Source organism: Solanum tuberosum, unplaced genomic scaffold (assembly GCF_000226075.1).
Source record: "Solanum tuberosum cultivar DM 1-3 516 R44 unplaced genomic scaffold, SolTub_3.0 scf00608, whole genome shotgun sequence".
Lineage (NCBI taxonomy): Eukaryota > Viridiplantae > Streptophyta > Magnoliopsida > Solanales > Solanaceae > Solanum > Solanum tuberosum.
The window spans coordinates 120,023-140,950 of record NW_006239558.1 but is presented as its reverse complement, the minus strand read 5'-3'; the positions used below and the strand labels follow the sequence as shown (position 1 = coordinate 140,950).

At 36.1% G+C, this 20,928-nt stretch overlaps 2 protein-coding genes across 3 annotated transcripts in view; one reads left to right on the top strand and one right to left on the bottom strand.

Moving 5' to 3' along the window:
• LOC102580957 (clustered mitochondria protein) overlaps nt 1-8,456 on the top strand; it is a 17,039-nt gene extending 8,583 nt beyond the window's left edge. The window contains exons 13-29 of one of the 2 annotated variants that reach the window (XM_006366440.2): nt 223-341; nt 710-818; nt 1,016-1,156; nt 1,917-2,039; nt 2,129-2,299; nt 2,442-2,528; nt 3,049-3,177; nt 3,872-4,021; nt 4,112-4,180; nt 5,498-5,656; nt 5,806-5,862; nt 5,946-5,986; nt 6,134-6,253; nt 6,401-6,710; nt 6,795-6,902; nt 6,995-7,066; nt 7,449-8,456. In XM_006366440.2, the coding sequence (XP_006366502.1) occupies nt 223-341; nt 710-818; nt 1,016-1,156; nt 1,917-2,039; nt 2,129-2,299; nt 2,442-2,528; nt 3,049-3,177; nt 3,872-4,021; nt 4,112-4,180; nt 5,498-5,656; nt 5,806-5,862; nt 5,946-5,986; nt 6,134-6,253; nt 6,401-6,710; nt 6,795-6,902; nt 6,995-7,066; nt 7,449-7,904 (2,421 nt within the window). In that variant the 3' untranslated portion in view covers nt 7,905-8,456. The remainder of the gene's footprint in view (nt 1-222; nt 342-709; nt 819-1,015; nt 1,157-1,916; nt 2,040-2,128; nt 2,300-2,441; nt 2,529-3,048; nt 3,178-3,871; nt 4,022-4,111; nt 4,181-5,497; nt 5,657-5,805; nt 5,863-5,945; nt 5,987-6,133; nt 6,254-6,400; nt 6,711-6,794; nt 6,903-6,994; nt 7,067-7,448) is intronic. The other variant, XM_006366441.2, reaches the window with a different exon arrangement.
• Nucleotides 8,457-12,428: 3,972 nt separating this feature from the next.
• LOC102580612 (chaperone protein DnaJ) overlaps nt 12,429-20,928 on the bottom strand; it is a 10,524-nt gene continuing 2,024 nt past the window's right edge. Inside the window, exons 4-18 of the mRNA XM_006366439.2 lie at nt 19,872-19,954; nt 19,619-19,702; nt 19,468-19,506; nt 19,192-19,302; nt 17,894-17,941; nt 17,705-17,792; nt 17,230-17,294; nt 17,048-17,122; nt 16,360-16,432; nt 15,569-15,660; nt 15,396-15,467; nt 14,744-14,800; nt 13,436-13,484; nt 13,066-13,132; nt 12,429-12,849 (exon numbers count right to left, since the gene is read on the bottom strand). Coding sequence (XP_006366501.1) covers nt 12,753-12,849; nt 13,066-13,132; nt 13,436-13,484; nt 14,744-14,800; nt 15,396-15,467; nt 15,569-15,660; nt 16,360-16,432; nt 17,048-17,122; nt 17,230-17,294; nt 17,705-17,792; nt 17,894-17,941; nt 19,192-19,302; nt 19,468-19,506; nt 19,619-19,702; nt 19,872-19,954 — 1,100 coding nt within the window. The 3' untranslated portion in view covers nt 12,429-12,752. The remainder of the gene's footprint in view (nt 12,850-13,065; nt 13,133-13,435; nt 13,485-14,743; nt 14,801-15,395; nt 15,468-15,568; nt 15,661-16,359; nt 16,433-17,047; nt 17,123-17,229; nt 17,295-17,704; nt 17,793-17,893; nt 17,942-19,191; nt 19,303-19,467; nt 19,507-19,618; nt 19,703-19,871; nt 19,955-20,928) is intronic.

Here is a 20,928-nt window from a genome sequence, read left to right as displayed (position 1 = left end):
GTGCGGCGGTGGGGGGAGGGGGGGAGCTTCCTTAATTCCTGATAATTTAGATGGTAAAGAATGATGTTTGTTGATCGGGATCACAGGGGTGATATTTCAATGTGAATTGTACTGATGGGTGATGTTACTTTTCCTTTTTATCATTCTTGATTCATCTTGTTCATTTGAACTCATATCTGGTTCTCTCATGTGCCTGAAATTTCATCCTGCTATATGTCTTAGGTGCTAGAAGCTGCAAAACGTCTGCACTTGAAGGAACATACTGTCCTTGATGGATCTGGAAATGAATTCAAATTAGCTGCACCGGTGGAATGCAAGGGCATTGTCGGTAGTGATGATAGGTGATTATTATTTGATACGTTACTGCTCTAGGAGAGGAAGGGGGGGGGGACTCATTTTCGTTATGATGAAAGCTAAGTTTGGTTCATTGGTGATGTCAAGTTCTGTTTCTCCATAGGATTCATATGATTGAAGTCCTGCTAAATATGCACACAACACACTCCTCCAAGCTAAATAATTTCATATTGTTTAGATGTATAACTTGGAGAAGAGAAATTGTGATATAGTGGACTTCATTAATTGCAGTTAAATGCATGTGTATCTTTTGATAATATGTGACCACCCTCTTTTCCCCAATAATATGATTTCTTTGACTCAACCAACTTTAGTGGGAGCACTTTTATCACTTTATTGAGATTGTGGTTTTCAGGCATTATCTGTTGGACTTGATGAGGGTCACTCCTCGTGACGCAAATTATACTGGTCCAGGTTCCAGATTTTGTATTTTGCGACCTGAGTTGATAACTGCATTTTGCCAAGTTAGTCCTGCTTGTACTATGACAAGTTTGCTTTCATATTTTCAATGTATTCAATTTATTTTGTTTCTTATATTAATTCCGTATCTCTGAACCTGGTTTTTTTGGGGTTCGGTGCTTGCTTTTATTCTTGGGGATCTGATTTCTGACATTTTATATTTTCAAAATATTATGTTGGTTCCTCATCCTCTTTCTCTTAGGCTGAAGTTGCCGAGAGATCAAAATCCAAGTGTGAGTTAGAAGGGGAGGCACCAGTGGCCTCTGATTGTACTAGTGTAAATAACACTGAGGAATTACCAACAAATGATGTCGTTGCCCCGACTGAAGTTAACAGCAATGAGGTAGTGATCTCCTGCTTAAGTGAAGCCTCTTCTTTTACTGAAGCACTTTTCCGTGTCTAGTTATAATGATAGGGAATGCATTTTTGAAAGCCAGTTTCTTACCGCAATAATTACTGAAGTTGCGCTACTGTTGGGTATAAGTTACCTATTTTACTTGACTGTATTTGTTGTTGGATAATATATTTTTTATCAAGACACTTCTCAAAAGATATTTCTTTAAGAATTTGCTTGATGAGATCTGAAAGTTCTAGTTAATGATCTCAGCTTTGATTGCTAATGACATATCCTATTTATAATTGCTTTCAACTCTTCCTGATTTTTGTGGGTGTGTTTGGTATGGAGGAAAATATTTTCTTATTTTCCATTTTTGGTTGGACAAATTTTTTGGAAAACATTTTCTCTAGGAAAACAAGTTCCTTAAAAATGAGGAAAATTGCTTCCTTAATAGTAGGAAAATTACTTCCTTTAGGCAAGGTTAGTAGGTATGGAGTGTTCTCTTGATTTTCGAGGGGTTTAGCCGTATTCTTATAGTGTCTTGCTTTTGATTCCACCATCATAGTTATTCATTGTGTTTAGGTTATTGCAATATTTTGTGGTTGTTACTGTTTCCTTATTAGTTTCTTTGTTTTTCTACTGTCGTTTTCTCTTTTTCATACCTATTTTGATATGTTATACTCGAGCCGAGGGTCCTCCGGAATGACCTCTTTACCCCTCCAGACCCTACTTGTCAACTGTGTATGTTCTTTTGGCTTTTATTTAGGGAGAGAAAAGTGTGAAGGATGCTGCCAACCACTGCTGTTTTCACTCAGGAAGAAAAGATACTGATGATATACTTTTCAATCCTAACGTTTTTACAGATTTTAAGTTGGCTGGGAGTGAAGAGGTGATTTTTTTGCTTTTGATTATTATTCCTTGCTTGTTTTTTTTAAGGTGTTAAATACTTATATGGTTCTTTTCTGCCAACTCGACCAGGAGATAGTTGCTGACCAAGAACTTGTGAAGAAAGTGAGTTTGTATCTGAAAGACGCTGTGCTTCCGAAGTTCGTTCAAGATCTCTGCACACTTGAAGTTTCACCCATGGATGGGCAAACTTTAACTGAGGCACTCCATGCACATGGAATTAATTTGCGTTATCTAGGAACAGTAAGGATCTCCAAATAAGCTCATCCAATTGTTGTATTGCTTAGGCTTTTCCAACAAATATAAGAATTTTCTTAGCACGAACGGAAGTTTAATGTCAGTTAAAAGTAGTAAGCTTGGCTTTGTCTTGTCCTTTGTTCTCCAGGTGGCCGAGGGAACCAGGAACTTGCCTCATTTATGGGATCTTTGTTCCAACGAGATTCTTGTCAGATGTGCAAAGCACATCCTCAAGGTGATTAATCTTGTTCTTCAGATTGAAATAGGTTTTTGAATGCTGTTGATAAAAAACAAGTTTTTCATTGCTACTTCAAAAAAGCCTTAATAATATTGAATTGTGAACGCACTTTATCTTATGCTTTGACAAGTGTGGTCCCACTTGAGAACATGCTTCGCCATTTGGTCTTGAACAACATTTTTGTAATTCTCTCTAAGGATCAATTATTTTGTGTCTCATGTCATGTCTCAACATTTTTGTTTAGTATTATTAGTAGAATAGTGAAGTGTAATTTTTTTCACCTGCCTTTATTTTTTAATTCTTCTGGTCAAAAGCTCTCTTAAATCAACAAAAGGGTTTTTTAGGCTCTGGTGGTTTCAAAATATTCATTTACGCTTAACCACATGGTGTGTAAGCTGGAGCACATGTGATATTTTACTCTGATTATCTTGATGCACGGAACTGAAGAAATTGAATATTAATTTATATGTTTGTGAATTTTGGAATTACTAACAATTTGATCTGATGGGACATGCAGGATTTGCTGAGGGATGCTGAGGACTATGATCTTGCAAACACAATCTCACATTTTTACAACTGTTTGTTTGGAAATATGCAAACAGTATCTAATAAAGGCGGCGCCAACAGTTCTAGAAACCAAAAGAAGGTAGAGAGAGAGAGAGAGAGTGCTTATTGTCATAACTTACTGCCATTTATTGCTTTTTCTTGTAGTAAAATATCATGAATAAGTTCTGTTGAATTGAGTGTACCACCTCATCTAAAAGCTTAACCTCTTAAACATTAGGGGATAGTTTTATTTATTTATTTAGGTTTACAACACGCCCCTCAAGTGCTGATGTGATTCTTTTTCTTCGGCCATCACTGAAAATATATTGTTGATGAGTGACAGAGACTTGAGTATAAGATCTCTAGCAGCTCTAATACCATGTTGAATTATGCATACCACCTCATGTAAAAGCTTGAGCTATTAGGGTGGGTTACTTTTTTCCCTCTTTTTATATACAGTTTTGTAGCATTCCCATGCTTGGCCAATATTATTCATTTGTATGCTGATATTTGAAGAAGCATATGGAGATTATTAGTTTCATTGTTTGAAAATTTATGTTGCCGATATAGAGCAAGCATTTTCTAGAATCATTTAAGCTTGCTGGGCTAATATATTCTTCATTGTAAGTGATCTATGCTCATCATTTGTTTGATGATGAGCTTTTTGTGAATACACAGTTACCTTCATCTCAAAATAAAATAAAATATATATATATATATATTCATTGTTTCTCAGAGACGAGTATATGGTAAATGATTTTAATAAAATTAATTCTATGAAACACATTTCATAGGACCACATCGGGAACCAGCAAAAGTCATCCAAGGGACAAGGAAAGCGAAAAAATGTAGGATCTGCCAAGAAGAAACAGTCCTCCTATTTGAGCATCACGTCTGACAGTTTGTGGTCTGACATCCAAGAATTTGCGAAACTCAAGTATCAGGTATCATATTCTTTTAAGAACCTCTTCCAGTTGCTTGCCCAGATGTTTTAAGTTATCAGTTAAGGTTGATTTCTCTCTCTCTCTCTTCAGTTTGAGTTGCCTGAGGATGCAAAAGTGCTGGTAAAGAAAATTCCAGTTGTACGCAATCTCTGTCAGAAGGTATTTTCATCCAGGAATTCTTAGATTTAGTTGTGATTATGCATTTCTTCCTAATGCTATTTCCCCTTTATCCCCGTATTATCTTATATTGGTCAATCATTATCATCTTTTCGAAGTGGCTATGGTGCCATATAGAGGTGTCAAATGGACGGGTTGGGCTGAAATGGGCTAAAATGCGGGTCATAACCCAACCCACACAATTCTTACTAAGTTTTAATTGCTTTATTTGTTCTTTTATAAATTTTTATGGCCTAATAATTTTCTTTTTCTTTATTATGACTATATAATAAACATATCAAATAAAAATGTCTTTTTTTTTCCAGTTTAAAAAAAAAATGTCTTTTGTTTTACAAGATTTTTCATGAGTAAATTTGGGCTACATAACAGCCCAAGTGTTAATGGGTTGAGCTAATAAATGGGTAGGTCAATGACCCGCCCAAACTTGAACGGATTGGGTGGGTTTGGTTTGATTTTGTACCCCTAGTGCCATGTCATAATTCATATATCGAGATCCCTAGAATTCATATGGTGAAAAACACACATCTTGTTTATTTTACTGTGACTACTGACTCGAAACTTTGCTGCAAAGTGAAAATGGAAACTTGTTTGGTGTTAGCTTTTGTACTTTCTATATGCATGACTGTTTCATTGTATTTTAAGAGTTGAGACTCTTTTCTGGATCATCCAGAGGTAGTCCGCTGGAAGTCTTTTACCGTCTATTGTCCTGCTTTAGAGACAGCCAGCATTTTATTTATTTATTGTGCGTGGACTGCTCTTTCTGGCATTAGTTCTCTTAGCGCAAGTGAAGTTGGGAAAAAGTTGTCCCTGTTCTTTTGAGTGTTCAACTTCTCAAGACCATCAAAGTCAAGTAGTGAAATTTCCTTCCAGATACGCAAATCTTAATATGGGTGATTAGGCACAGTGAAAAATTTGTCCTGTTATTTGACACATTAATTACATTGTTGTCTTTATGTTTAAATTGAATTTAAATTTTTATTTGAATATGAGCTGTTAGATGGAGATCACTATACCTTGGTGGTAGAGATGACTGGAGGTTGTTAACTTGTCCTTGCGGTGGTTGATGAAATTTTGTTCATAAATTTCCCCTCTTAGTATTTGGGCTAAAGATTAATAAAGCATCTTTTCAGCTTATTTTAGATAGCTATAAGTAATATGAGCTCAATTTGATAATAGTCTTCCCTTTGAAATCCGCGGGTTGTGCTTTTCTTGCGCAGCAGGTCAATCTATTGCCCCATGTTAGACACAGAATTCTACCTTAATATGTCCAAGTGACTCCTAGAACTTTTCTTTTAACAGGTAGGTGTAACCGTTGCAGCTCGTAAATATGACCTTGACTCTGCTGCACCTTTTCAAGCATCAGATATTATGAATCTCCAACCAGTGGTGAAGCATTCTATCCCAGTTAGTCCAGAAGCTAAGGACCTCGTTGAAACAGGGAAGGCTCAATTAGCTGAGGTATTAACTGTTTCAATTGGTGAAAGAAATGGAGATTCTCATGTTAGTCATGGATATCTTGAGAGGCTAGCTGTCAATCTTTTTTGCCTTTTGTTGTACTGTTTAGTTTGGAGCCTACCTAGGTGGAATAACATCCCCATACATTTCAGGGTTTGCTTAGTGAGGCCTACACTTTATTTTCCGAAGCATTCACAATACTTCAGCAGGTATATTACTGATTATTTTTTCTCTGCGATGCTTTGATGTCTTATATTATTTAGTTCTGATTGCAATAATTTAAAAAATGCAGGTGACGGGTCCAATGCACCGGGAAGTTGCCAATTGTTGTCGGTAAGTAGTCTTGTGCTCTACCACTTCACCATTGTGAGAGAATATGCTTGTGCATTCTAGTCTTTGGTTATTGTGTTTTCTGTCTTTTGCTTTCATTGGCTTTTCTGTCTTATCTTTATTCTTTTCTATAATTTTGTTCTCTTTCAGCTACCTTGCTATGGTTCTATATCATGCTGGAGATATGGCTGGTGCTATAATGCAACAGCACAAGGAACTTATCATAAATGAAAGATGCCTTGGACTGGACCATCCTGACACTGCACACAGGCAATTTTCTTTTGTCTTTGAACTCTTTTTCTTTCTTTTGCTATATGATGCCTATTGGCTTACTGGTGTCGATTTTGATGCCGGAAACCTGTATTTTGGGATCATTATGTCTAGTAATGTGAGTTTGGTATGGTAATGTTGCTGCAGTTATGGAAACATGGCTCTTTTCTATCATGGTCTTAACCAAACAGAACTTGCATTGAGGCATATGTCACGTGCCTTGCTTCTTCTTGGCTTGTCATCAGGTCCTGATCATCCGGATGTTGCTGCAACATTTATAAATGTTGCAATGATGTACCAAGATATTGGAAAGATGGATACAGCACTTCGTTATCTCCAAGAAGCATTGAAAAAGAATGAACGGTTGCTTGGGGAGGAACATATTCAGACTGCTGTTTGTTATCATGCTCTGGCAATTGCGTTCAACTGTATGGGTGCTTTCAAGCTTTCGCACCAGGCATGTACTTTAACTGGATAGTTTACTGTGCTAAGAAAATGATAGTTACTGTTTTAACCATTTTAATTAAATTTTTTTCAACAGCATGAAAAGAAAACTTATGATATACTAGCCAAACAGCTGGGAGAGGAGGATTCAAGGACACGCGATTCTCAGAACTGGATGAAAACATTTAAGATGCGTGAGCTGCAGGTATAAGTTACTCAAGCCTGATGATCTCTAATTTCTTGTAACAAGATTATCATTCCCTTATGTGCTTTTTGAAATATGGAAATCCTTAACAGATGAATGCGCAAAAGCAGAAAGGTCAATCTCTGAATGTGGCTTCTGCACAGAAGGCTTATGATATTTTGAAGGTAACTTTTTCATAACAGTTTTGTACCCTTTATGATCCTTTGAGGGGATCATTAAATAATCTCGACATATTTGCTTACCCTAAACCCTCACCTTGAGGCAGAAATGGAAGGCTTGTTCTGGGGGGGATTTAGACTTGCTTTTCTAGTTTTCATTACTTCGTCATTGCTATGTCTCTCACACTAGTTGCATGTTTAATCCTCTTCAGAAGCCTTGGATCAACAATTACAATATAATGTATCTTGGCCGCTATTCCTTTTTCTTGTTTGATGGCCAATTTGGAGTGGATTTTTCATTCTAGGGTTATGGTTCTAGTCGCCTTGGATTTGCTTTACTATGTCAATGAGAAATTGAATGTTCACACTATTGAGTTGAATATTGCAGGCTCATCCTAGCTTGTTACACGCATTTCAAGCTGCTGCTGGAGGTACTGGTATTGGTGGAATGAACCAATCATTAAGTTCTTCAGCACTTGGTGATGGGCTTCCTCGGGGAAGAGGAGTTGATGAAAGAGCTGCACGAGCTGCTGCTGAAGTACGGAAAAAAGCTGCAGCAAGGGGTCTTCTTGTACGTCCCAGTGGTGTTCCTGCATCAACTTTACCTCCTCTTACCCAGCTACTCAATGTAATAAATTCTGGCACAACACCGGATGCTGCAAATCCTAGTGGAACTAATGAAGAAAAGAAAGAAGCAAACAGTAATTCTTCTAATGGATCTGGAGATACCCAAGCAGACCTATCCAAAGCAGGGGAACAAGATCAAACTCCTGTTGGTTTAGGGACAGGTTTGGGGGCGTTGGATACCAAGAAACAAAAATCAAAAGTGAAAGCTGCATCTTGAAGCGTATATTGCAGAATGTACTAACAAACATGTCAATGACCAGTTCGAGCATATCATGGATTTTCGCTTGCAGCCACCTCATTCTTCAGGTACTCGCTGCACGGGTGAACGCTTATACTTCGATTCCATTCTTACAATAAGTCTCTCATGGAGATTTAAGTATTCGAGCTGTAGTTCCTCTCATCTTGATTATTATTGCTGAGATGACATAACTTGTAGGCCTAGTTTGAGAAGATAGGTTTAGTATGCATTGTTTTGGTGTTTTGAATAATGTTAAGTAGAGAGGTCCATCATCTGTCTGGGTGTTGATGTCATCCTAAAAATTTTGACCTTCTTTGTTCATTCCCTTTCCCTCGTGTCTGGGCATGTATTATCTAGTGAGTGAAGCTGCCCACCCATTTCAGTTGAAAGGTGCTCTTTCTTGGACACTTTTTTCGTTTCTGGTTAAACTTAGACTTTCTATTTTGTTACTTATTTATCGTTGGAATGAAATCGTTTTTCTGTATTGAGGTGACTTTCTAAGATATAAGTAATGTTCTTGATTTTTGTGAACAACACTTTCTTGAATTTCCATTTTTGTTTTGCTCATTTCTTAAAGCTGATTATCAGCTCCGATTTACTTTATATATATACTAGGCAATTTGTCCGCGCTTCTCGCGGTCATAAATAATTGCATTGAACTTGCAAATAATCCTTTACTAATATCAATATATTAAAAATAATAGAAAAAAGGTTCTTAAAAAAATATTAGCAATATTCCAACATGAATTTGATTATTTGTCATTATCACATAACTCAAGAACCTCTAATGAATGAATTATTTAGGAAATTATAAATCATTGGTTCTTTAATAGACATTAAAAGGAAAATAAAGAAGAAAATAAGAATCTAGGCATTTCGTAAGAAAAAAAACACATTTAAGTTGCATAGATTGTACAATTGTGATATTTGTCTCGAGAAAAAATTCAAAAAATTGTTAACAAATTCAAAAAAAAAAGTTACGCTTGAATATGAAAGCAATTATAACTTTTGAACTTGTATAATGAATTTCTTAAATTGATTAGTGAGAAGCTTCATATCTATGTAAAAATAGATAATATGTAAGCTTATATATAGTACTTAAGTTACATAATTTTATATAGAATATCAAAACATGAATTCTTGGAACTGAGTACCATAATTATGTTCTGCACACTGAGTATATACCTACTATATGTGTATATGTTCAATATAACCGGAGACAATAACTTTGCAGAAACATAAACAATACTCTTTTAAAAAGTCACAACCTTTCATAAACGTCACAATCTTTCATAAAAGTTGCAACTTTTTATAAAAGTCACAAATTTTCGTGAAAGGGGAAGGCTAGTTTTGGGAATAAATAAATTTAAAAAGAATTCTGATTTGTGGTTGCGTCATGTAGGCGGGCCTAGAATTCTCTTTTATATATATATATATACATGATATGATTCGTGGAAAAGTAATTTGGTAAGCCTCATAATTTAGAACTGCACATACAAGCCATTATTCCCATCTATTGATGGTAGAACTGCCTGCACATACAAGCCATTTTTTGTTCTCAAGTTGTTATAGCACATCATATGATCGTCCCGGTACTACTTTTTATTTCCTTTGATATAAGGAGCTTCTTTTAGACCAAAAAGAAAGAAAGAAACCAATGCCAACCCTACTAAAATATGACAGACATAAAATCCACAGACAAGGTCTATCCCCCAAAAAAAAAACAGGGAAAATCGATCATGTCCATCGTTTTTTTAATATTTACAAGTCTCCTATAGCCTATATAATAGATAAAAAGGCAATGAAACGAGACACCATAATAAAAAAAAGCTCCTTCATTTTATTTCTATTCTATAACAGCATCATAATTTACAATTTTTATTTGGTTTCTTTCTATCCAACTAACCATCAATTTGATTGCGGAGGAATAGCAATTGTTGGATGCTTCTTATCACACAAGATTGGCGGCGATGTCAGCAATTTCTTCTTCTACGATTGAGTCGTGATATGAATGCAACACTATCTCCACAATGTAATAGTGATCCTTGTGTTGTAGTATCGACTATCAGCCCAGAACATGTCCAGGAAAAATATTTTTGTTACCAACTGCTAAATTAAACGCCCACTCTTGAGTAAGTTTTTTTTACGTGATGGATAATCAAAATGAAGTGGAAGCTATAGTCCTTCTGGGAGAAGAAGAGATCCGGAGATTCTTGAGTTGAGTTTACTGTTCCAGTTCCAAATCATTGATTTATAAACCGTTAGTGTTAAAAAGTTTCAGTTTTGCTTATTACAATATCACAACATGTGAACAGAATCCAGGTTTATAAACATCATACTTCTGTAGTGACCACACATAAATTGCAATTTGATAGTAAAAACATTTGTACTCCTCCAAGCATCTTATTACTAAAAATAATTATTTCATATTACGTGATCATTTATTAAATCAGGATGGAATTGTTAAATTTTTACGTATATTTTTTCTAACTTATTTTTGTATGCACATATATGAACAAAGGGCAAAATAGTAAAGTTAATCAATATTTAATGATTCCTTAATCACCGTGGAAGATTTAACAAATCATACCTTTCTATGTCCAATGGGGCCCATAGGTGAGTACTATTTTACGATGGATAATTAGAATATTTAGACAAAGGAGAGTTACTCAGTTGGTAAGCACCATTTAGGCTCCTTCATTCTTAGGTTATGTTTTATTTTACAGGTGGTAATGGGCAGTTCACCCATTTCTGGGCGAAATGTCTGTTTTGATCGTTGTTTTTAGAAAGGGTCCTTTTTGATATTTTTTGCTATACAAATATTTATTTTGGGGCCAGACTCGTAAAGGAAGTCAAGTCAAAAATAGTTCCCCTTTGTAACTTTAAGGTGGCATGGATTTAACTAACGTGCTCTTACTATGAATCGAATTTCTTTCTCCTCATGAGGTTGAAGGTGGTATCCTATCCTTGTTAAAAGTTTTTTTTCTTCTTTTGGTATGGATTATTCATATTATAGGGGAATCACATCTAGTAAAGGAATGAATCAGATCGTGACACATGATAAAAATTAAGACAGGAGATATTTGTCACAACCTGTTGGTGAGTCTATTCTAGCTGAGAGAGTTTATCGTGATTGTACCATTTCTAACAATCACAAGGACACCATGGCTGACTTAGTCAAGCTAGACATGGTGGACTTTGATGTTATTCTAGGTATGGACTGACTTCATATCTGTTATGCCTCAGTTGATTGTAGAACTCGAGTAGTTAAGTTCCAGTTTCCTAATGAGCCAATTATTGAGTGGAGAAGTAGTTCAACAGTGCCTAAGGGTCGTTTTATTTCGTACCTTAAGGCCAAAAAGTTAGTTTCCAAGGGGTGCATCTATCACTTAGTCCGAGTTAATGACTTTAGTGTTGAGACACCGCCTATTCAGTTAGTTCCAGTTCCAGTTGTGAGTGAGTTTCTAGAGGTCTTTCCAGATGATCTTCCCGGAGTCCCTCCTGATAGAGAAATAGACTTTGGTATAGATATTCTTCCTGATACTCAACCTATCTCTATTCCGCCATATAGAATGACTCCCGCTGAGTTGGAAGACCTTTTTATCATAGTGTAATCAAAGATGCTTCAACATCTGCATATATAAAGATGCCTCATGGGAAATCACCAGCCTCCCTAAAATGTACTCAGATTTAATAAAAATGTGTTTCTCAAATTCTTCTTCTGGACCATGCATCATGGAAGGCTACCAACCTTTGCCTACCTCAACTTCATTGGCCTCAACATATAGAACGAGTGCTACTCACGGATCGTGCCTGGGAAAATTGACATCTCTTTGACATTCGTTTTAGCATATATGCAACGTCTCTAGAATTATTAAGTTCATAATAGGCAAATTAGTCATGTTGCGCTTTTCAAAAATCAATTTGACTAATTTTCAAAATTAAATTAGATTACATTTATTCAATATTTTAAACAAAAAAAAATAGACATTCAAAAACTATAGAAAAAGTACAAAAAAAAACTATACAAAAAGTACTATAAATTGCAATTTTTTTTGCATATCAATATGATGAAAAAATACATCATAAAACATTAGTCAAAGTTCTTATAACTTGACTAAAACAAGGAAACCATAACAATTAAAACTGGACAGAAGTAGTACTTGTGTTAAATGTAAGTTTGAATTAGAATTGCAAAGACAGCTGATCTTTTTCCAGAACAAAATATTCAGCCAACAATTAAGTACTTAATTGAACTTCAATTGTACCTTTAGAGTGAAGCTTAAGTTACAATTTAAACAAAACCTGATTCCATCCAATAAGTAAACAAATTTACAATTACAACTATTTCAACATTTGAATTTTAAGTTCATCACCAGTTCACCAATACTTGCACCCAAGGGATTTAGACTTCTTTAAAAAGTGATATTACACAACTTAACCGAGTCAATTACTTAGTTGAATCGTTCTTCTGCTATTATCCTATTCAATAAGCGCAGAAAAAAGGACCAATATCATGGTAGAATTTCACTTTCCTTTAGAAAAATTATTTGTTTCATCATATTTATATACAACACTAAGTTGCAGATCAAGTGCTACATTATCTCATTGTCACAATAATAATACTATAACCAACCTGTCTCCTCCATCAAGCAACAATTAAATCCTTACTTGAATGTAAAGGAAACCGATAAAATGGTGATGACCAAACCCCAAAATTGCTCTGGCTAAGTTCCCCAGCTCATGAGAGAAAGAATACGTGATAGTACACACTTTTGACTCGCACCTATATCCCCTAACCTACCTTGTAAGCACTGTGCCCTGCCCTCACCTCGAGGCTCCTGCTGCAGCCCCTTTATCATACTCCCCTTGCTCTTCCTTGGCAAACTCTTCAATCAATTGACGCTGTCTTGGTGTCAAATTCCTGCACCCAAGTTGGCAAATTTAATCATTAGATAGCATAATACAGGATAGCTTCAGGGGTGTACCTTCTCCAGTAGAAGATGTTTTAAGAGTAATTAGAGGCCATCAAACTATAAATCTCCTAAATTCTAAAGATTAGGCTTAAGAAAGAGTCTAGGGTAGTAAAAAAGTGCAGTAGTTGGCAGTCGTTTCCTCATTTTACACAAAGGGCACCTACGTGGGAATGCTGACATTGAAGTGAACAAACTGATCCCCAAATGAGAAGGAATTCCGTCCTTTTATTCCTGCATGAGCACACAGAAATGTTATAAGCTTGAACGAGAAAGTTTATAACAAGGTTAACCGACTCTGTGCACATTAAAGAAAAATGCTTTGAGAAGCTGGGAGGCCTTGCGAACAATGTAGTTATTTGTTATTACACACATCAGATTGCAAATTGATACAACTCCAACTACATCTCACACTGTGACTTGATGATAAGGGTAAATATCCAAATCAACTGACATTCAAGTATATTTTGAGCATTCATCAAAAGAACTAAACCAGAAGAAAAAATCTGCATCAAACAAAGTAAATGAAGTTCTTACCTTTCTTTTTGAGGACAACCTTTTGGCCAGGTTGAGTGCCTGCACGAACCTACAAACAACAGGATGTCAAAATTTGGGCACAGAACTCATATAATGGAGGGTAAGAATGATTTGAAGACTCAAAAACTGACAATGTACTATCTCGATGCAGATTGAACAAGTACCGATAATTGCTTAATTAACCTTAATATTCTTGCAATGACCATTGCCCACAAGAAACAAACCAGTAACTACTTCTCACTAAATAAATAGTAGACACGCAAAAAAATAAGACGCGAAACTTATAGAGTCGTAGCCTTCTAAGACTTTCTTCTCCAACTCACTCAATCGATAGGTTGAGGCAATCAACTGGAAATCGACCAAAAGGACCTGTCAAGCCTTAGAAGTCAAAGCATGCATCACATATCATCATGCATGAACTCATATAATGCAGGGTAAGAATGATTTGAAGACTCAAAAACTGACAATGTACTATCTCGATGCAGATTGAACAAGTACCGATAATTGCTTAATCAACCTAGCCAGAGCAGAAAATAGAATCTACTTTATGCCCTAAACTTTTTATGTTTGGAAACACTTTCTGGCTAAGTAGTAGAAGATTCTTAACCCAAATAAAAAAGGAATTATTAAATATCTGGATACAGATCAAACAAGAGCTTGCCTAATTTACCACCTAGTTTAAGTGCAGAATATTTGATCTACTTCTTTGCCTTAAATTCCAACTCCGGGAACTTTCTGGCCAAGTGGTATTTTGGCAGTTGCTGTTATAGATCAAATAACCTCAATTGTCTGGAGATTTTCCACTTAACTTAATTTTTTTTGAATAGTTTAGGTGGACCCTCACTAGAACTTCAGCAAAATGAAGTAGTACAATGAGTTTGTTCACTATCAGTTTATAGACATGCATTAGTGTTTATATTTCATGATAATATCATGCTGCTCTCACTTTTCAATTCATAAAATTCTGGGTAATGCAGAAAAAAATCCAAGCTCCCTGCCAACTTTCAACATTGCCTCCCAGTAGTCCCTGAGAGCTCCCTGTGGTTCATCTCTTCCTGCTATTTTCAACCCTAAGCCCAACCATCATAAAACCAGTATCGTCCAAACATATTTCTACCCTTTTAGTGTTTACTTGAACATTGCCTTTTACAATGAGTATTAGACATGCTGAGATATGCTGGGAGAAGCATCTCACTTTACCAAGTTGTAGAGACAATCAAAGTGCATAAGCATCAAAATTTAAAACATTCTAAGAATGAAAATAGAGGATAAAGATTAACCATGATTAGCTTAGTAGTATTTTAGTACCTTAACAACAACATCTCCTGTCAGAGTTGGGACTTGGATTGTTCCTCCCAAGATTGCCTGCAGTTAAGTATTCATCAGAATCTAACCATAATACACAGAGAAGATTCATAATTCATAGCTTTAGGAACCATAAAAAGAAACAACAAAATGGCAGAAGTATGTGGCCTCAGGTTGACAACTGTTATGGCTATCAGATGCCCAGAAATGATGCATAATTACTTTTTGGTCCCGAGTTCCCAGCAGGTGTTAATGTCATAAAATTTGTCAATTAGCTCGATGTGTAGAATATTAATGCACAATGTTTCATCTGGTATCCTCTATCCACTTACATATAGTTTTCAATCAGTGTTAATCTACGTCAAGAACTTAGGTAACATCATAATGTTTTTGTTTAGAGGTAAATGGGATTTTGAAAGGTTTAAAAGATTATAAGCATCACAAGAAAAAGATTTGAAGACGAAAAAAACGCAAGGAAACAGTAAAATGAGGATGCTAATTTAGATGCCAAAAATAACACTGGAAACAGTCGGCAAAAATCTACTCAAGATTTGCGAGGGAATAGTTAACTGTAGTTACTCTATATTCCTTAATATACTGCAGCGACAAGTTTGTTTAGATCAACAAAGCTTATAGTTGGTTATGGAAATAGTACCTGGGTGATACTCAAAACAGCATCGACATGAATATCAGAGCCTTCTCTCCGGAAAACAGGGTCTTCTCTGACCTAAAAAAGGAATACCAAAGGCCTCTATGAGTAACATGAATCAAATTTGAGAATAGAAGAAACCTGACATACAAAAGAACCATGAAAGTTTTCAACCGAACCTTAAGAACAACGTAAAGATCTCCAGGTCGATTGCCTTCAGGATCTGCTCCACCACTTCCATACACCTTGAGTGTCTCGTCAGTGTCAACTCCTGTTGATGAAAAATAATGAGTGATACAGAATATCTAGGGGCATGCACAGGCACAAGCCACAACATATTATGTCCCTTGCTACAGCATGTATGGGTTTCCCCTTCTTGAATTGATCTGTATGTAGACAAGAATACTTGTACATGTGTGTTTTTATGGACAGGATACTTATCCATGTGTGTTTCTATGGTTTCATCTGTTTCTTCGGTTTCCCGGAAGAGGCAAAGAACCATTAAACATCACATAATAGCAATAGAGAAAACAGTGGAGGCAAAAGTTGTTCAACACACACAGTTTTACCCTGTGCTATATAGAAGCTCTAATGCTAAAAGAACTGTATGAGCATCCATTGGTGAAAGAAAAAAGGTTTGAGTGGAAGTAAATTCACAACAGCTCACATTCATATTTTAGCAATAAGATGCTTTCATCTGACATTATATTTTCCTCATTTTGGTTTCTTTGGCATATTTTTGGAGAAGGGCAAAAAGGGTCATTGTGGTGCACAAGTCCCAACTATGCTATAGTTCTATAACATGGGTTACATCAACTTAAGTTGCTAAATCAATAATGAACAGACTCTAACTAATGGATTTCAAACCAGCAGATTACAACATATGCATCAAGATACATTATGTTGACAAATCAGGTATATTCACACCATAATTACTTCGTGCATAGATATATCTGTGGTTACAACATACCAGGCATGATATCTACTTTCACTGTCTTTGGTCCTCGTAGTACACGGTTTCCTTTGCAAGACTTGCAGAAACTCTGTAGGCCAAGAATAATTCTATTATTGTTTCAATCTCTAACACAACGATGCATCAAACAAAGCCAATTCATCAAAGTAAAAGTTGAAATGCTAGTTAATACTCCAACTGGCAGTGGTTAAAGTCCAAAGATCATTGTTGCACTCCTCTAAGAAATGTACGCATTACATAATTATACGACTAAACCGTAGGTGAAGAGTGGAAAAGAATAATTTTTAACAGTTCATTGTTTCAAGAGCAAGACTTCAATCATCTTACAGGATATAGAACACTAGAGAACAGACACTTCCTCCGTAAACTAGAGTAGTATTCTTCCTTTTTTTTTAAAAACCTAAGAGTAATATTCTTCCAAATATCACCCGACTGAAGACACTCTTTGTAAAGAATGTACATTTAGGAACTTTATGTTGGATAATATTCTTGCCCTACTGGGATGAAGTGAAATTAAAGATTCCTCTTGCGATGGTCATGACATCTGTTAAGGATAATAACTATACCTATTCATGTAGCAAACCAAGCACAATGATCATTTTCCATTTAAAAAAGAAGGAAAAGACCAATCAGTTATATGCATGCATAACTAACAACTCTGTTTTTGTTAGACAGGATGTCATACCGATACGATTTTCCCTGTTCCTTTGCATGCAGGACAAGTCGTCTGAAGTGTGAAAGGACCAGTTTGCGAGATTGACTGCAAAGGATTATTGAAAATATAAGATAAAAGGAGCCAACATTATACACAAAGAAACATGCATGTTGCTGGAAGTAAAGAGTGGAAATAAGCAAAGAGGTACTCACCACGCCTGAACCTTTGCAGCGCCTACAAGTTTCAGGTTTAGTTCCAGGGGGCACACCACTTCCACCTAAAAGAGAAACAAGGGAAGAAGAAAAAGGAGCTACAGTAAGTACCAAGTAGAGTGGAGTCCACCTCACTAACATGAGCTAGCAGGTCTGGACTACTTTGACTAAATTTTATAGGTTGAAAGGGGCTAGACAAACTATTATAAGCAAATTCGCAAGATATCACCTGTCACAGCTCTCACTCAAAACCCAGCAGTAACTTATTTAATGTCTTGTTCCTTATCAGGAAAAAAACTTATTTAATCTTGTTAATAACCAGACTTTGATTAACTTGTAGGCACTTCAATGCTCGTGTATCACACAACAGTACTTAAGACATATTGATATCCTATTTAGATTCCCCCCACCCCATCCCACCCCCTTCCAAAAGGAAAAAAGGCAACTAAGCAAATCGCTGGAAGTGCATATATACCACAAGCAGTGCAAGGCAAATCTGTTTGGAATGTTATAGTCTTAGAGCACCCCTGAACAGCTTCCATGAAGGATAGTTCAATCGGAACCTGCAGTATAAGGGACAAAAACAGTTAAAAAGATAAATGGCGGAAGAACATAGATAAAAACAGCCACAATAACAGATGAAGGAGACAGAAAAGGAGAAAACCTTGACATCCTCTCCACCCATGTCTCTGTTAAAGATGTTGCCAAAAATCTAATCTCCAATAAATGCCAACAGAAAATGGAGAAGGGTTAGATCTCAAGGATTGAAAGTAAGGATGCAAAAGAAATGGGCATAACAGAGTAACCTGTTGCAGGTTCACCTAATATTGTGACATGTTTAGCATAAAATGACTTTTAAGCTTTTACAGTCGTGATGCATCTGAAAAGACCATAAAAGTGGATGCCTAAGAGGTTAAAGAGAGCTATCAAAGCATCTGTTTTAACAGTACCTCATCGAACATCTCAACAGGTAAAAATGACATCAGCTATTTAATACTCTTTTTTTTTTTTTGATTTGCACCGGGTGTCCGAGTCTCTTTGAGCCCCGACTAATCCCGGGGGTGCACAGGCCCTCGGCAACTATTTAATACTCCTTTATTGGATGTTATGCTTTATATAATTCTCTTCCTTTACTTGGCTTTGTTACACTTGAGCTGAGGGTCTTCCGGAAACAGCCTCTCTACCTCCACGAGGTAGTGGTAAGGTCTGCGTACACTAACCCTCCCCAGACCCCACCTAGTGGGATTTCACTGGGTATGTTGTTGTTGTATTAGTTACTTTCTGTCCCAATTAGCTTTTTAGTATGTCCCAAAAAATTGTCATTCTACCCTTAATGAGATTATTTAAAGCCACACAAATGTCCAAGGCTTGCTTTAGACTACAAGTTCCAAAAGTCTTCAATTCTTCCATAAATTCAATCCCCAGTCAAACAGTGCCACATAAATTGGTATAGAGGGGAGTAATACTTAATTCACTGCCGAACAAGTAGCTCTTCACAAACATTGTCTTTGTAGACTCTATCCTTCTACAAACTCGCTCAAACGTCATCGACTCAAATAGCTTTATATAAATGGGGCTAAAATTCATGGAAAGGGGAGAAAAAGTCAAGGAGGGGAATAATTCAGATTGTTTTGGCAATCATGTGCACACACTCTCTAATGCCGGCTGTGATGCTGTTTAGCAAAAACACAACCAATAATCTCTTGAAATATCTGTGGAAGAGAGAACAGAGGGTCATATCAGTTCACCAGAGGACCTCTCTCATGAAAAGCACAATTACTCAACTTTGTATCTAGCTCAAGAACCAATTTTTTGAAGAGGCCAACATCAGAGGTGAATTAGTAGAATTCAATGCTTAACAAACAACTAGAGAAAAAATTAAAAATCCAGAATACCACCATAGTAATTTTCCAAGACAAATGCAAATGAATTATCAGAACTAAACCAGAATATGGTCCTTACATCAGCATTTTTGAACATGTCTTCAAATGGACTTTTGAAGCCACCAAATGGATCAAATCCAGGACCTCCACCTCCACCATTGTTCATATTATTAAATGCATCATGCCCAAGCTGCATATTCAACAATGCATCAGAATGCTTCTCATTCAAGAGGAAATATAATCAAAGTCATGAATGTTTATAGGCAAATAAACCCCTAATATGCAAATAAAAACAAACAGCGAAGTAAATGTTTGCCAGGTTCAAGTGCAAAGTAATCCATAAGGCATGTCAAACCTGATCATATTGTTCACGTGTACTATCATCCTTCAAAACCTGCAATTGCCACATAGATGAACAAACAATTGGTCATCCAAAATTCCATACAGTAATGACTTCAGCAATAACTTCTTTATAGAGCAAAAAACTTCTCCAAAGTGGCTAGTACCTCATAAGCCTTTGAGACTTCTTGAAACTTTTTTTCAGCATTTGGATCATCTTTGTTCATATCTGGATGCAGTTGCTTTGCAAGCTAATCATAGCACAATGTATAATCAGTAACAAAGATAAGGTGATACTAACTCCAAAAACTTTGAATTGCATGCTAGTTCAGTCATTACAAAGTCCTACTTGACTAGAACTTAGCCAATCTTATAATTGCAAATAATATTAACTAATCCAGAAGGGGATGATAAACATACCCCATAATAAGCCTTTTTTATTTCAGAGGCAGTTGCATTTCGATTGACGCCAAGAACCTCATAAAAATCTTTCATACTCATGCCTAACCAAACATTGAACAGGGAAGAGGTTATGTTAGTCAAAATTCATAACCAATCTAATATGAAAATACATACCAGAGAATCAAAACTAATTCTAACAAATACCTCCATTACCACTTTGAAATATTACCACCAAAATTTCCAAGATGAAACATCATATGGAAAGCATTTCACAGTGAACAATAATGTTTTACAATACAAATCTTATCTGCTTCCAGATACACAGACATGGAAAGCATTTCACAGTGAACAATAATTTATAATACAAATCTTATCTGCTTCCAGATACACAGATATACCATTCACATGGGTAAATGAGTCACATATATGTTATTAACAGAGTAAGATGTAACCATTGCACATCCTGGAAACCAAGATAATGAAAGCATGCCCTACATGAAACATTTTCAACCAGGAATTTGTTACTTTTTGATAACGTTTATATAAATTGGATAATGGGCCCGCCCCTCTACCCCCTTCTTCACTTAAATACCTGACTTTTGCCTAGAGCAGGGTTCGAACTCACGACGTGCGGTTAACCCACACATCACACGCTGCACTCTTACAACTAGACCATAACCCTGGGAGCACAAATTTTACTTTTTTGTGAGATGGAAAGTTTTATATCAAGTTGTTACTTCAACAATTTACTTACTAAATTTATTTAGAAAGAATAATTCACCTACTAGTATACATAATAACAGATCTCATTCAACAATGGCTGCGCAATGCTTTTTGAAGGGGAAAATAGAGAGCAATTAAAAAGTCTTTTTTTTTCACAATTAAAAAAGAGAATCTATCGATTTAAAGGAAGAAACCAGTAAATGTGACTAATCTTCACCTCACCTCCACTCTCTGGGAGAAACTCAGAATGCACCATTGGGCATAAGAAAAATAAATTTAGACTATCTCTGCTATGGGCTTTCCTCTTCCAATTATACACAATCTGTTCTCCCCCCCCCCCCCCACCCTCACC